The sequence below is a fragment of the Equus asinus genome, chromosome 3 (genome assembly GCF_041296235.1).
Source record: "Equus asinus isolate D_3611 breed Donkey chromosome 3, EquAss-T2T_v2, whole genome shotgun sequence".
Taxonomy (NCBI): Eukaryota; Metazoa; Chordata; class Mammalia; order Perissodactyla; family Equidae; genus Equus; species Equus asinus.
In genome coordinates, this window is record NC_091792.1 from 69,874,684 (window position 1) to 69,889,328 (window position 14,645).

The window sequence follows — 14,645 nt, forward strand, 5'->3', positions numbered from 1 at the left end:
GTGAGGGACTCCTGACCAGTGGCGGAGGTGGTTCGAATATGCCCTGAGTAGAGGAATCAGTCAGGCATGTAACTGTTAATAGTGTCACCACCACTAGTAACAAAGTATCTCCTCCGCCCACTTCCGGTGACCTGGAGTCCTATACCTGGAAGTGAGCAAAGAGGGAAACACTGCCCCAGCGCCCTGCACTTTGCTCTTGGTGAGACGAGGAGTGTCTTCACCCCGAGGCTGACTGTCCTGCACGGAAGATGAAGGTCCCTGACTCAGTGAGCGGGCTTCTTCAGTTTCTTGTCTTCTTCCCGGCAGCCTTCAGTTTCACCCCAGGGCGACTGGGCACCAGGGTTGGGGGTGGCCGCAGGCTGCAGAATGGACAGGGGAGGGGCCAGAGGAGCTGCCAGCTAGAAGAGCAGGTGGCCGCCTGAGAATGTGCCCACCCGAGCGGCTCCCTCGGGCATCACCGCATCCGAGCACACAGGACTTGCTGGAGAAATGAGGCGTCATGGGGGTGACAGTAGGCATACTGTGCATTTATGCTGCGCATCGCCGTGGGTCTTCATCGTCCTTTCCTCCAGGAATGCATGACCGAGATGGCATTCCGAGTCTTGAGATGGTTTGTTGGCTCGTTTACTCCACAAACATCTCTTAAGCTCTGACTGTGTGCTTCAGAGGGTGAGAGCACAAGACGCCGTGCTCCCTGTGCCGGCCAGCGTGCGGCTGGGGGACCCTTCCCCTGGCCCACTCTAGAAAAGCAGACGCCTGCTTCTTTCCTTCCTCAGAGCCCTGCCCTCCCCTGCTGGCATCCCACAATCCCCTCCCCCTGGATCTGGGGAGGCTGGAGGTAGCTTCTGTCCAGGACTGACCAGGGGACCCCCAGAGGCCTTTTAACCGCAGAGGGTGTTCCTGCCAGTGACAGGATCTAGCTGGGGGTGACTGGTCATGGTGCGGGGAGTATCCCCCTGGGGCAGGCTGTGGGCACTTCCTCCCTGCTCCTTCCCCGTGCTCAGCAGCCCACCTGGGCCTGGGCTGGGGCCGGCTCTCCCAGAGGAGAGAACAGTATGGGTTTGCCCTTGGATCCAGGCTTCTCCTCAGCTTGACTGGAGACTGGGCCCCACCTTCTCCCTCTACCTGAGGCTGAGCTTGCTGCGCAGTGCAGTCTGAGGACCCGAGCATGGGGACAGAGCTGGTGGTGGCAGGAGTGTGGCCTCTGCTCAGCTGCTAGACAGTCCCAATTGCAAGAGGCCTCGAGGTCATTTGGTCCCACCTCCATTTGGGTGGGAAGCTGAGCTGCAGGGAGCTGGAGTGGCTTCCTGGGCCGCAGCAAGCTGGTGGTGGACCCCGGACTCCTTATCCAGACTCCCTTCCACTGCCCTGGGGGACAGCCTGTGGCCTTAGGCCCATCTTCACCTTCTGTCATCGCTGCTACCATAACCACCATGTGGTGGGGCTGTCACTGTGGGACTGGAGACAAGGCTTCTTGCCTTCTCCACAGGTGACACTGAATTTCAGCGTCACCTTGGTCCTTCAGAGGTGAAGAGCCAAGGGTTCTCCCCTGTGTCCTCTCTCGGGTCATAGGCCAGGAATCTGACAGCTGAGGTTTGGCGTCAGTCTGGCTGCCGGGACGCCCGAGTGGCCAGGTCTCGGATTCCCCAGTGGGGCGTTCTCCCGCGGGAGCGGGGAGTGAGGTGACTTAAATACGATGGCCCCTCCTAACCAGTCCTGGGAGAAGATGTTTTCCCCCAGAGACGCCCCTTGTCAGCCACACCAGCTGATCTGTGCTCAGGCATGGCCCACCAGATGCTGAGGGGAAGGACCAGCTCTGCTCTGGGCGAGCGTCCAGCGGGCAGAAGGCTGATGCTGTGAAAACTTAACCAACAGCAGTGCTTGTTTAAGAACAATTTGGTTTCAATAACACTTTTTATTTTCGGCAATAGTATTCATTGTAGTTAAGTACTTGGACTCTGGGGCCAACAGCCTGAGTTTGAAACCTCGCTCTGCCACCTACTAGCTGTGTGGCCCTGGGCACGTTACTTGGCATCTCTGTGCCCCAGTTCCTTGTCAGTCAGATAGGGAGAATCATGGTGTCTACCTCCTAGAGAAATCCAGAGGATTAATGAGTTGGTACATCTAAAGCACTTCCACTAGTGCCAGCAGGTAGAAGGCACAGTGTGACGTTGTTTTTATTATAAAAGGGCTTCCTAAGCTCTTCCGTTATTTGGCCCCTAAAGATGGTAGTGGCTGGTAACCCAGCACAGGCTAGTGTGTAGAGTGGAGGACACTGAGACGTCCAGGCCCGTGAGGCCCTGCAGGCCTCGGGGGAGATGGGACTGGAGAATGCCTGGGAGGACGGGTAATGGTTGGAAGGGCAGTGGAGGCTGGGGGTCATCACCTGTCTCTGTGCCCCCTCGCCAGGTGCCTCCCATGACTCCACTGAATTCTCCTCAGGGCGTCTCAGGGGTGTCTCCTTTCCCACTGATGCGTTGGTGGGGGGCGGGAGTCCCTATTTGGTGCTGGGGCTCTGTGCCACTTCCTCTAGTCGCTCGCTTGCTTTCTCATTCGCTGAGCCTCTGATCACCCCAAAGCTCGAAGCTCGCAGTGAGGTGGAGAAGCCAGCAGGTGGTGGGGAGGGCAGGTGGGGGGCAGGAGGGGCCAGGCAGTTAGGAGCTGGGCTCCTGCCTCTGTGCAGCGGACCTGTAGCTACTCGAGCCAGGTTTTCTGGTGACATGGTGGAAGCAAAGAGGCCATTCTGTGGTGGGAGAGGATGAGGGTGTGAGGGCCAGGGACTGGAGTCCAGCCCTAGCTCCGCTGGGAATAGCTGTGTGATCTCAGCAGCTTGCTTTGCCTCTCTGGGCCACCTCAGAGCCCTCCTGTGAAATGAGGAAGCTGCACTGGGCGGCCGTGGAGGCATCCCAGGATTCGCACCTGGCCTTCCATGGGCTATCCCGCCTCCCCCCTCCCCCCCCCCCCCCCCACCTTCTTGGAGAAGCCTGCGGAAGTCCTAGGAGAGGGCTGGGGGAGGGAGGGCGGGAGAGCCGAGGGAGCGCCCTGCCGCTCTGCGCTGTGCGGGAGAGCCAGCTGGCGCGGGCTCAGGTGGTCCTCTCTTCCAGGGGAGGAGTTCTACGAAGCCTCGCCCTACGAGCCGGCCACCTCCCGCCTCTCGGACATCTTCAGGCTTGCGTCCATCTTCTCAGGTAAGTGCGCTTGCACCGGGCCGGGCCTCTTGCTCCTGCAGTGGGTGGCAGGCAGCGGGCAGTGGGGCCTGGGCCCAGCGAGCCCTTCACGTTTCTGGGCCTTGGGTCCCCCTCTGTAAGAGAGGAGACAACCCCCCCCCCCCCCCCCCGAGGGGTGGTGCCTGGAGGAAAGCGTTTCCGGGAATTGCCAGCCTGAGCCTGCCTTGCACAAGGCCTTGAATCTGAAACCTGGTGTCACTCCCTATTTCGTCACCCGTCCTGCCTTGCTGGGCCCTTCTTTCCAGTTCCTTGACTCTTCTGCTTTGGAGCTCTTCTACTTTGGTTGAGTTGCTTAACCTCTCCGTGCCTCAGTTTCCTCAGTTGTGCCGGGGGTACCTACCTCGTTGGACTGTCGTGAGGTCTGATTGAGCCAGTGGTTGCACAGGGAGGGCTCAGCGTGCTGCTGGCATGCAAGCACTCTGGAACTGTTAGCTGTGGCAGCTGGTGTCACTGTCACCACCATCATTCTCCTCTGGGCTTCCCCGCCCCCCCGACAGCACTCCACTTCTTGAACCCCTCTGAGGCCTCTGGTCCCAGGCACCCCCACGTCGGCCTCCGGTGTCCAGGCAGTTTTGTGGCAGTGTTTGAAGACAGCTGAAGTTCCTTTGCTCTAAACCAGGTTCTCAACAGCAGGGCCATTGACACCTCACCTGGGTGATGCTCCCTCGTGGGAGGAACCGTCCTGGGTGCTGTAGGATGTTTAGCAGCATCCCTGGCCTCTGCCTGCTGGATGCCAGTAGCAACCCTCCAAGTTGCGACAACCAAAAAGGCCTCCAGACATTACCAAATGCCCCTGGGGCACAGTTGCTGCCAGTTGAGACGCACTGCTCTAAACCGTGAAGACAAGGACTCTCCAGTGAGACCCACATCCTTTCTCCTGAAGAATTCTCCAGGACCATGCTGCTCAAACAGTTTTTAAAATTATTACCCCGCTAAGGAGAAAAACAAATTCTCTCTAACTAGAGAAATACTGTCTTGGGCTTGGGCCGCCACAACAAAAGACCACAGACAGGTGGCTTAAACAATAGAGATGTATTATCTCACATTTCTGGAGGCTGGAAGTCCAAGGTGCAGGTCCAGCAGGGTGCGGGCTCTGTGAGGTGCTCTTCCTGGCTTGCAAATGGCCGCCTTCTCGCCGCATCCTCACAGGGCGAGGGGCAGGGAGTTGTGGGGGTGGGGAGAACTCTTCCTCTTCTTATAAGGCCGTGTCCTATTGGATCAGGGCTCCACCATAATGAGGGCGATATCTCACTTAAACTTAATGACCTCCGAAAAGCCCTGTCCCCAAATATAGTCATGTTGGGGGTTAGGGCTTCAGCATGTGAAATCTTGGGGGCACAATTCAGTCCATCGCAAATGCCAAAGAATGACATTTTGTCAGATAGTGTTGAGGTTTGGAGGGCCACAGACTACTGTAATATCTACTTTTTTGCCTATCCAAGAAGCAATTTTTGTTCCCTTGGGGGTGATACCCTCTTTTCCTGTTGGGAATGCATGCTCTAAGGAATTGGGATGGGATGATACGCATGTCCTGGTGGGAGAAATCCTGGGCCCCCACGAAAAGGAAGGCACTGGGCAAAGAGCATCTGGACATGGTGGCGGCTGGGGTTGGGGTTGGTGCTGAATGGAATGAGACTTTGGTTGGTGTGTTGAGCACCCTGCCCAGTTGGGTAACAGCAGAGGTGTTGGGCTCGGAGCAGGTTCCCATCCTAGCTCTGCCTGTGGGCACCGTGATCACTCTATGGTAAGCCTTGCTCATCTGACAGGGCTGGACTGGATGGTGGGCTGACTGAGGGCCCTCCTAGCAGACGTTCTGATCCTCACATTTCCTGATTAGCTTTGGATAGAAATTCTTGTTGGACTGCTCCTTTTGAGACAGTGTTTGGGGCTCAGATGCAAGTTGAGGATATCATCGGCACGTGGATGCTATGCTGGGGATGTCTCGGCGGCCCCAGATGTACCCACTTCCCACCCTACCAGTAGCTCAGGTCCCACTGAGTGCTACTGCAGGGGTGGGAGGCACTGGGTTTACCTCCAGTAAAGAAATAGCTTTGGCTTGCTCCCTGAAGGTCGAAGATCAGAGGTCCTCACCTTAGCTCAGGCCGCTGCTGCTTCCCTGTCACATATTAAGTATCTTCTTAGCAGAAAATCTTTATGTAATGGACTTGACACTCCACGGGACAAGGATGTTGACAAGACAAATGAGGAGATTACTGGGTCTGTGGCTCACTGAATTAGCTTGCTTTACCTGCTGCCCAGACATAACTGGGCCCCACACGACCCTGGATCCCTGGGCTCTGGGGATCCCTCGCCACAGTCAGAACAAGGCTCCGGCATCTCTGACAGTTCCCTCTTCCTCGGCTCACTTGAGCCCGCTCCACCCAGAGCAGGCCTAGGGTTGGTGTGTGGACAGCCCTGTCTGGGGAAACTTGAGTGTATCACTGGGTGGGGAGGCCCTGGCTTGGTGGGCTGTGGTGGCTACGCAGCAGAAAGAAGGCTGGATCGGGGGTCAGGAGGCCTGGATTCTGCTGCCTTCTCTGCCACACGTCGGCTGAGGCCTCCAGGCAGCTTCCTTCCCTGCTCCAGGCCTGACGTTTCTTTCTGAAGCAGGAAGACCCGAGCTGGGGGCCATGCTCCCCAGCTTTCCCCATCAGGGCGCACTGATGCAGCAGTGTTGTTGGCACACTGCGTGCACAGAGCAGCGGGGAGCTCAGGTGATTGCAGGCCTCTGCGGGCTGAGGGGTCAGTACCTGGGCACATGTGTCTCCACCTGTGGCTCACTGTCTGGGAAGGCCTGGCCTGGGTGACCCAGGATCTTGCACTGATGCTTTGGGCTGATAAGGCTGCAGCCTTGTAAGACTGTGTGGAGCCTCTCGGCACTTCCACCCCCCACATTTAGCTGCATGCTGCCCCTCCACCATGTCTGTGTGGAAATGCGGTGGGGGGGCTTGGTAGCCCTTCTCGGGGCCACAGGGACTCGGAGAAGGGTGCTGTTGTACCTTTGGGGCTCAGTTGCTACTTTTTCTTTGCCATCTACTGTCTGAGAATTCAGGGCCTCCTGGGACACCTGTTCTTCTTTATCTCTGGCCTTCGCCGTTGGAGTCCTTGAAAGTCCTACTGGGATTCTGTTGGCAAAGAAGGCTGCCAGGACTCCCTCAGCTCTCTCTGACAGCAGAGGCCCGGGGGAGGCGTGCTCTCCCCTGCTCTCTGCCTCGTTCAAGCTCAGGTGCTGGGTTCAGGGACTGGGTCTGGGATTCCTGGAGCCAGGTTAGTCCCGAGTCCAAGAGCAGTCTGGCTCTGTCCTGACCCACTGTGACAGATGCATTGGAGGCATTCAGATGTCCTGCCTCAGCCTTATAGGGAAGAAGGGAGCCTTCATGGAGAAGTAAGGTTTGTCCTGTTTCTAGCAGTTCCAACTGCCCTTGAAAACGTGAAGTGGAGTTTTGGGAGGCAGCCTGGTGCACAGGAAGAGCACGGGCCTTGAGCTGCACAGTCCTGCATTTGAATCCCGAGTCATCAGCTTAGGGCTCTGTGGTCTGGGGCCTCATTGTGGCCTTTTGGGGCTGTACTGCCTGTATTTGTAAATGGGATCGCATCCCTGCTGGCACAGGTGGAGCCACAGGTGGAGACACATGTGCCCAGGTACTGACCCCTCAGCCCGCAGAGAGGATGCAGCGAGAGTGGATCAGGCAGCGTGACAGGGAGTCGTCCTCACTCTGCTGAGGGCGTCCAGGGGAGGCAGGCTGCCTTGAGAGGGGATGCAGGGGGCTGGAGAGCTGAGGTTGAGAGTCCCTCCATCCCCAGGTGGCCATGACCCTGTGAACACGGGATCCTGGCCGGTCCCAGCCAAGGAGGCAGCAGAGGAGGAACCAGGTGGAGCGAAGAGAGGAGGGCTTCTCAGGGAAAGAAGGGATTGTGCAGGCTGAGAGGGCGCAGGGCGGTGTGGAGAGTGAGGAGCCGGGGGCCAGCCAGCCGTTCCCTCACAACCACCGGGCTGTGCCTCAGGGATGGGGAGAGGCGACAGGGCTGTCAGCAGGCACTGCTCTGCATCCTTGGTGAGGGCAGGAGGCCTCCAGGGCCTCCGCATCTGGTGTGGGCATCGCCAGACACATGGGCTTGGAGCATATTTATGCAAACATGTCTTTTCCATTCTGTAGCTGGGAGGAAAGTTAGAGATCATCTGGGCCCACCCCTTCACTTGACAGAAGAGGAAACTGAGGCCTACAGAGAAGGTACAGATGTAGACCGAGGTTCGGATCTGGGTTCCCCTGCTGCCTGGTGTGTAGCTCGGGCAGGTGCCTCTCCTCCGAACCCTGCTTTCCTCCTGCACAGCGTGGGGCTCATAGGAGCCCTGCCTCTCAGGGCTTGGTGAGGACTAGGTGAGACACCACAGGCAAGCACTGGCCCAGTGCCTGGCGCATTGCACCAAATAGGTGGCCATTGGGAACTTATTACGGAGTGATTTCTCCACGGTCAGATGGCAGGCTGTGGCAGGGCCGGCCTGGAGCCTGGCATTTGGGGAATAGCTGCATGCCTTTTGGTGACATGAGGCTGCCTCTCACCCATGACAGTGCTTGATGGGGGAGGGGACCAGGCGACCTGCAGGGGATAGTAGGACCCTGGGGCTCCTGCTGAGTTGCTGTGGTCTTTGTGTGCTCCCCTGTGACTAGGAGGGGACACATGGAGGCTGGCAAGAGGCCTGGGCTGGGCTCTTTGTGGGTTGGAGGAAGAAGAGAGGGCGTTGCCCCCCTCAGTTATCCAGCAAGCCTCTGGGGTGGGCCGTCTTGCTCCAATGGAGCCAGGAGAGGCCAGTCATGTTCTTGTTGGAGGCTCCAGTGGCCCCCCTCTCGGGGGCTCAGGAGAGGGGAGGCCTTGCAGATGGCCCCTGAGAGAGGGACACCACCCTCCCCGTTGGTGCCACAGCACTCTGTCCTTTATCGTGGCACTCGCTCTTATGTGTTGGGGCGCCGTGATCGTGGGAGTGGGTCTCCCCGTGTCGGTGCTCCCATGCCTCCATGTTCCCTTGGGTGCCCGCACTGCGCTGCGCTTCTAAAGCATACCACAGAGGATCCTGGAGTGGTGGGTGGGACCTGGACTCGGAGGCCTGCTGGTACTAGTGTTGAGGCCTGGCCTGGCCCTGCAAGCTGGGTGACCACAGGCTGGGTCACTGGACCCCTCTGAAGCTCATTTTTCTCATCCATAAAATGGAGCAGTTCGGCCTGCTCTGCAAGGATTGGCGATGATGCACGCACACTCCCGGCATGGCGCCGAGCACAGGAGCGCCCTGGACGGTGGCCACGGCCAGCACTGTCGGGGGCCGGAGGGAGCTAACGGTTGGTGTGAGGCGTTAGACCTGCACGAGGAGAGGTGCAGGAGGTGCAGGCCGGTCTGAGGTGTCCCGTGTGCCGCGTCTTGGGAGGAGCTGAGGTTTCGAGGAGGGGGTCCTGGCCGTGGTGCCCGCACTTCGTGGGAGAGGTGGGGCTGGGGCTGGGGCTTGCGGGAACGTCCATGTTGTTGATCAACATCGAGTGTTCCATGCAGTCCAGATACTATGCAAGACACTGCCTTACAGGGCGTCAGACCCATGCCCCCGCTGCCTGGCGGGGCATGCAGACACCCACCTAGACACCCACGAGGTGGCGGTTTACTGTTGGTGGAGGTGTAGACCACGTGCTGCCCCGAGTGCTCAGGGGAGGCAACAGCTGCGGGTGCTTGGGAAAATCAGGAAGGCCTTGGAAGAGGAGAGAGTGGGATCTGGGAATGACATTCCTGGCAGCATGATGGCTCGGAGGCCTGGCCAAGCTCTAGGGGTGAAGGAATTGCATGTCCTCTGAGCCTGGTGGGCTCAGACGGCACTAGTAGAGACCCCTGTGGCAGATGGGAGATTGGCCTCTCTGGAGTCTCCTCCCTTGGGTCTCCTGCCCAGGACTTCTCCCGGACAGAGCTCAGCATGACTGCCTGGCCAGGGGGCCTGGGTCCCCGGGGAGGGGCTGAGCTGCCCGTGGGTGGGGGAGTCATCCCCTGTGAAGCTCACCTCAGTGACCCTAGCCAGGGTGGGGGGTGGGGATTGGGCCTGGCTCAGCTCTGCTGGATTCCTAGGGTGGCCCTTCCCTTCCCTGGCTCCCCTGAGGGGTGCCCCCAGCCCCTCCTTCTCTGGGCTTGCTGAGCAGCGGACTGTCGGACTGTCTGTCGAGCAGAGCTTTACCGGTTCAGCAGGTCAGGTGGCGCAGCTCATTCTAAGGCAGCCCCTGTGACGAGGTGGTGGGGGCGGGTTTGGGCTGGAGGGCCCAGAGGAAGTGAGGGAGCAGGCAGCCTCTTTCCCTCCCCCCATGTGGTGGCTCAGGCGATAAACTGCTTATCCTCAGGTTGTCTCCCTGAGCCGAATGCAGAAGCGTGTTATTTAAATTTCAAAATCACATTCTTCTTCTAACAGCTGTCAGAGGCTCTGAGTGTCAACGAAAATTGGGCTTCAGCTGCAGCTCTGTCACCTCTTACACCTCCCCTTTCAGGGAGAGTTCATCTGATGGCCAGGGAGAGGGTGGGGGTGGAGAGAGAGGGACTTTGGGGACAGGAAGAAGAGGTGGTGGGACCAGGTGACCAGTAGCCCTCGCCATTCTGGTCAGCGGTGGGGACCATCTGGGAGGAGGCCAGCTTTCCCATCAGGGGGCCCAGGCATCGCCCTCTTGCCTTTGACTTCCTCCTTGCTCCCGCTGGTGCTCACTCTCCTGTTGGGGGTGGAGGGAGTTGCTGGGACTAAGGTGTGAGCAGGGTGTTGGTGCCTTGTGTCCAAAGAAGAAATTGCTGTGAAATAAACAACAGGAGAGAACAAAATTTAACCCCAAAGACAGGCTTTTTCATGGTAGATTTCCAGGTGCTGTGGCTGGGATGAGGGTCTTGGGGTGAAGAGGTTTTCTGGTAGCCTTTGTATAGCATCTTCTCGGGAGCACCTGCTGCTCCCCTGGGGTCTCTGGGACAGGCTTTGCCAGCATGGGGATGTGGGTGCTCTGGGCTGGGCCCCCCTGCTCTCCAGGAGCTGCTGAGAAGGCTCCACAGGGTTCGGTCCCCTGAGGATGCCCCAGGCTCAGCCACCAACTGTACTCACCTCATTGATCTGGCTATAAGGCAGGTTCACTTTATTTAACCGCCCTGGGAACGCCCCTCCTGGCCATGTCTGTCAACATACTCCTTTAACCCCACGGTATGAAGAGAAAGGAACAGAGCAGACTGGGGTCAGAGTGTGTATGTGTGTAGTGTGTGGTGGGGAGTGTAAGTGTGTGTGACGTGTGTGTGTGGTGATGTGTGTGTGGTGTGAGTGTATGTGGGATGATATGTGTTGGGGGATGGTGTGTGGAGGGTGGTGTGTGTGTGAAGTGGTCTGTGTGTATGGAGTGTGTATTGTGCGTGTGTAGAGTATTATGTGTGTCGACGGGGGGGTGTGTGTGGGCTGATGTGTGGGATGGTGTATGTTGGGGGATGGTGCATGGAGGGAGGTGTGTATGAGCAGTTATGGGTTTTTGGCGGTGGCCGCCTCCTGCAGGTGGATAGGGAAGGAAGGGAGGCAAGGATGGAGAAGGCCTGAGTGGGACAGTGGAGAGGGGAGATATGGCCCTTCTCTCAGGGGAGCAACCGCTGCCCTCAGCCCCCTTTCTTCCCTCTTAGGGAAGCCCTGGGAACAGTGGTCCAGGGATGAATACGGAGCTAGAAAGGTCATCGTTGTCTGACCAACAGGAATAATTAGAGGGCTGAACCTTTATGTGTGTGTTTTGGGGCTTCCTACAGGCTGATCCTCTGCAGAAGCAGTGCGTGTGAATTCATCCCTTGGCCGCGCCGAGCATCCTTGCCATGCCTGCCGTTCTAGGTGCTGAGGATACGCACTGAGCGAGACGGAGGAGTCTGCTGCTCTTAGGGAGCTTATGTTCAATTAGCCTGAGACAGAGAAAAAAAAGAAAACAAACCAGCAAACAACTTAACGCAAAAAATGTAATATAGCGATGAACGCTAAGCAAGGATTAAAATAGGATGATGGGAAAGAGGCGACTGTGGCCTGTCTAGATTGGGCATGCCAAAGCATGACTCTCAGGAAGGATCCAGGCCTGGGTAGCTCGGGGAATGGCAGAGGGGACAGCTAGGGAAAGGCCCCCAGGTGGGGACATGTATGGTAGAGGGCAGGATGAAGGCCGTGTGCCTGGGACTCGGCGAGTAAGGTGGAGGCAGTGGGTTGGGAGGTGGGCACAGAGGCAGCCAGGCCAGATCACTGAGATGCTGCAGGCAAGTTACGGAGTTTGGAATTCATTTTAAAGATGATGAGAAACCTTTGAGGATTATAGACACTTGAGCGGCACAGTATGATTTATGCTTTTGAAAAGATTACTCTCGCGCTGTGGGAGAGTGGATCGTGTGGCGGGGAGGGGTGCAGCAGGAGTGGAGGCAGGGAGAATGACTGAGAGGCCCATGTCCTAAGATGGAGGGGAGATGGGGAGGCTGCACGGGCTGGGATCTGTTTTGAGGTGGAGTTGAGAGGATGTGGGGCTGGAGTTAAGCATAACTGATAATCTAGGCTTGAACAACAGAGCTACTGCCATATGTTAGGATAGAGAAGAGGAGGTCAGGAACAAGCTGGGGGTGGGAGCAGAAACCGAGTTCTCTTCCAGCCACGTTAGGATTGAGATGCTATTTAGACCTCCGCCTGGAAATACCAAGTAGGCAGTTGGATGTAAGCCTGGAGTTCTGGAAGGGGTCAGGGTTGGTGTCTAGATTGAGAGTCGTTAGCATGTAGATGGTCTTTAAAGCTGAGGACCCATGAGGTCACCTAGGGAGAGTGTAGACGGAGAGAGAGGGAGGCTGGGCTCTCCACACAGAGGAGGCTGAGACCAGGGCCAGTGAGAAAGGGGAAACCAAGTCGGGGGTGCCAGGGAACCAGGAGAAGCACAGGTCTCAAGACAGAGAAAGTGGTCAGCTGTGCCGACTGCAGTCCAGAGGTCAAGAGAGAGAAGTTTAGAGAAGTGACCAGCAGATTCAGCAGCCTGGGGGTCACGAACGACCTTGACTGGAGTATCCTTAGTGGGGGGGTGGGTTGGAAGCTGCATTTGGGAGGATGGAGGAGAGAATGTGAGGTGAGAAGGTAAAAATAGCAACTGTAGGCTGCTGTTTGGAATTTCCCTGTGAAGGGGAGAGTGAAATAGGGGGATGTGGGGTCATGGATGGCTTTGCTGTTGTATTTGTCACGTTCTGAGACCGGCGATGATGGTACGCTGTTGGATGCTGTTGGGAATGATCCCTTGGAGATGGAGAGATTGAAGGGGCAATTTGAGGAGTGATATCCTTGGGAGGGAGGAGGGATGGGACCCGGGGCACAAGTGTCAGGGGCCCTTGCTACCTCGGAACAGGGAGGCAGAGCTGGGCGCACAGTCCAGGTGACAGGTTGGTCTTGTCGTGGTGAGAAGTGAGGGAATTTCTGTTCAGAGACAGAGTAGGAGGGGAGTGGATTAGCCAGGGCTGGTGGTTTGTGAGCAAGATCGAGGAAGAGAGGCGCTGAGGCAGTCGGGGTGCTTGCTGGGTGAGGAGGAAAGCGAGCACAGGGTGGGGGGATGGTTGAGGAAGAGCAAGTCGGGGGGTCAGTGGGGTCTGGGGAAAGTTGAGGGAGTGGGGTACCAGAGAGGGAGCTGGAAGGTGAGGAGACGGTGGTCTGAGGGGGCTGACGGCAGTCCCTTTCTGGCTGGGAGGATGCTGGTGAAGGCAAGGGAGGCTGTGACATGGCAGTGGGGAGCGGAGGCGTGGGAAGAGGTCTCTGCAGGCGGGAATGCTGAGTGTGGAGTGGGAGCCCCTGGGAAGGGGAGGGAAGGAGGACAGCGAGCCAGGTGTGAGGTCCTCCCTGAGAGGGCAGTGGGTATGGGGGGGGTGGTCGGCAGAGACAGCCACAAGGAGGGGCAGGGCTGTGGGCGGGTGGCAGGAATCCCACAGGAGGAGAAATGGCCTAGAAATGGCCCTGAGGAGAAGGCAGGAGTCCCACCACCTCTGGGCCTGGAGGTCACTGTCCCTGAGCTGCCCAGTGGTCAGTTCTTTCAAAATCAGTATGCTAAATGACCAAATCACTGATTTTACCAAATTTATTGATGTACCAAAACTTGTTTCTTTTCATTATTTTCAAAGTTTTTAGAAAGTGACATTGAATGGTTTTCATGGCTTCTGGAGATTTTTGCCAATGGTCTTCACAGCTGTATTTTCAGATTTATCCACTTGTTTGGAATCTAAGGGCCAGGAGGTGATAGAGACTTGTTATTGCAAGAAAAGTGTGTTCCATAATCAATGAGAAAATATTTAGCTTGTGATTGGTGCCCCCAGTCCTACATTTGTTCCCCACAAATAAAAACATGCTGATGGAGCATTTAGGTGAATTACATCAATGTGAAATGCCTCAATTTGGGTTTTTAATTATTATAAATAGAAGAATAAAGCTGCTATGCCATGGTGGGAATTGGTGTGAGAATGGTAAAAATCCTAAATGTTAAAAAAAAACCCACTAAAACTATATTTAAAAGTAATTGGGGCCCCAAAAGTGGCTGGTAAAAGTCCCTTCAAATGTGAAAGCATAAAATTTAAAATTTTTAATTGCTGGAATCACAAAATTAAGACACATTTGCCTTTTGAGGAATTGGAGAAAGAATTCTGCCAGTGGTTAAAATTTGACAAAATAGAAAATGATATTCAAGAGTGTCCAAATTGATTTTTTTGAGTTGATTTTCAGAGGATTTGCCATTCGTCAAATTGACTTTTGGGGGCTTGGCCCGCCTCCCCAATACCACTGCCCTGGAGAGCGCTGGGGGGCCGCATGGGGCGTGGCGCTGGAGGTGAGGGACGCTCCCAGAGAAGGTGGGGCTGTCAGGACGCCTGGCCTAGGGCTGCCAGGGCCGGTTTGAGAGGTGGGAGCCTCGGCCACGCAGAGCAGTAGGGGAGGAGGCTTGGGGTCCACCGGATCCCTGTGCCTTGAGTGACAACAGAGGGCTGGCAGGTGAGGCATGCTGGGATTGGCCCGGGCGTTTCCTGGGGAAGCATGGCATGGGGCTCCTGGTCACCACGCCCAGTGGTGCGGGGACCCAGAGCTGAGAAAGGTCGTTGAGGTCCTGCTTTCCTAGCTTCTGGATGAGTGGGGCGGCGGGGGTGGGGGCGCGATCTGAAGGCCTCGTCTTGCTCACCAGCAGGGAGACTGGGGACCCTCTTATTTTGGGGGCATGGTGTGGGAGGCTGCAAGAGGCACAGGGCCCGGCCTCTTCTGCTCCAGGGCGCCGTGAAAAAGGAGACATGGAAGGGAGAGTCTGTCCCACTGGGGAACACATCTTCAAACAAGCATTTGTTGCCTGTTTGCTGTGGGCCAGAAACTGTGTGAGGTGTTTTCACCTACATTCTCCTGTCTAATCTTTT

At 56.9% G+C, this 14,645-nt stretch overlaps 1 protein-coding gene across 2 annotated transcripts in view; it reads left to right on the top strand.

The window, feature by feature from the left end:
* Positions 1 to 14,645, top strand: part of GFRA2 (GDNF family receptor alpha 2) — a 79,174-nt gene that overhangs the window by 8,618 nt on the left and 55,911 nt on the right. For both annotated transcript variants that reach the window (XM_044766768.2, XM_044766767.2), the window contains one exon: positions 3,105 to 3,188. In XM_044766768.2, coding sequence (XP_044622703.1) covers positions 3,105 to 3,188 — 84 coding nt within the window. The remainder of the gene's footprint in view (positions 1 to 3,104; positions 3,189 to 14,645) is intronic.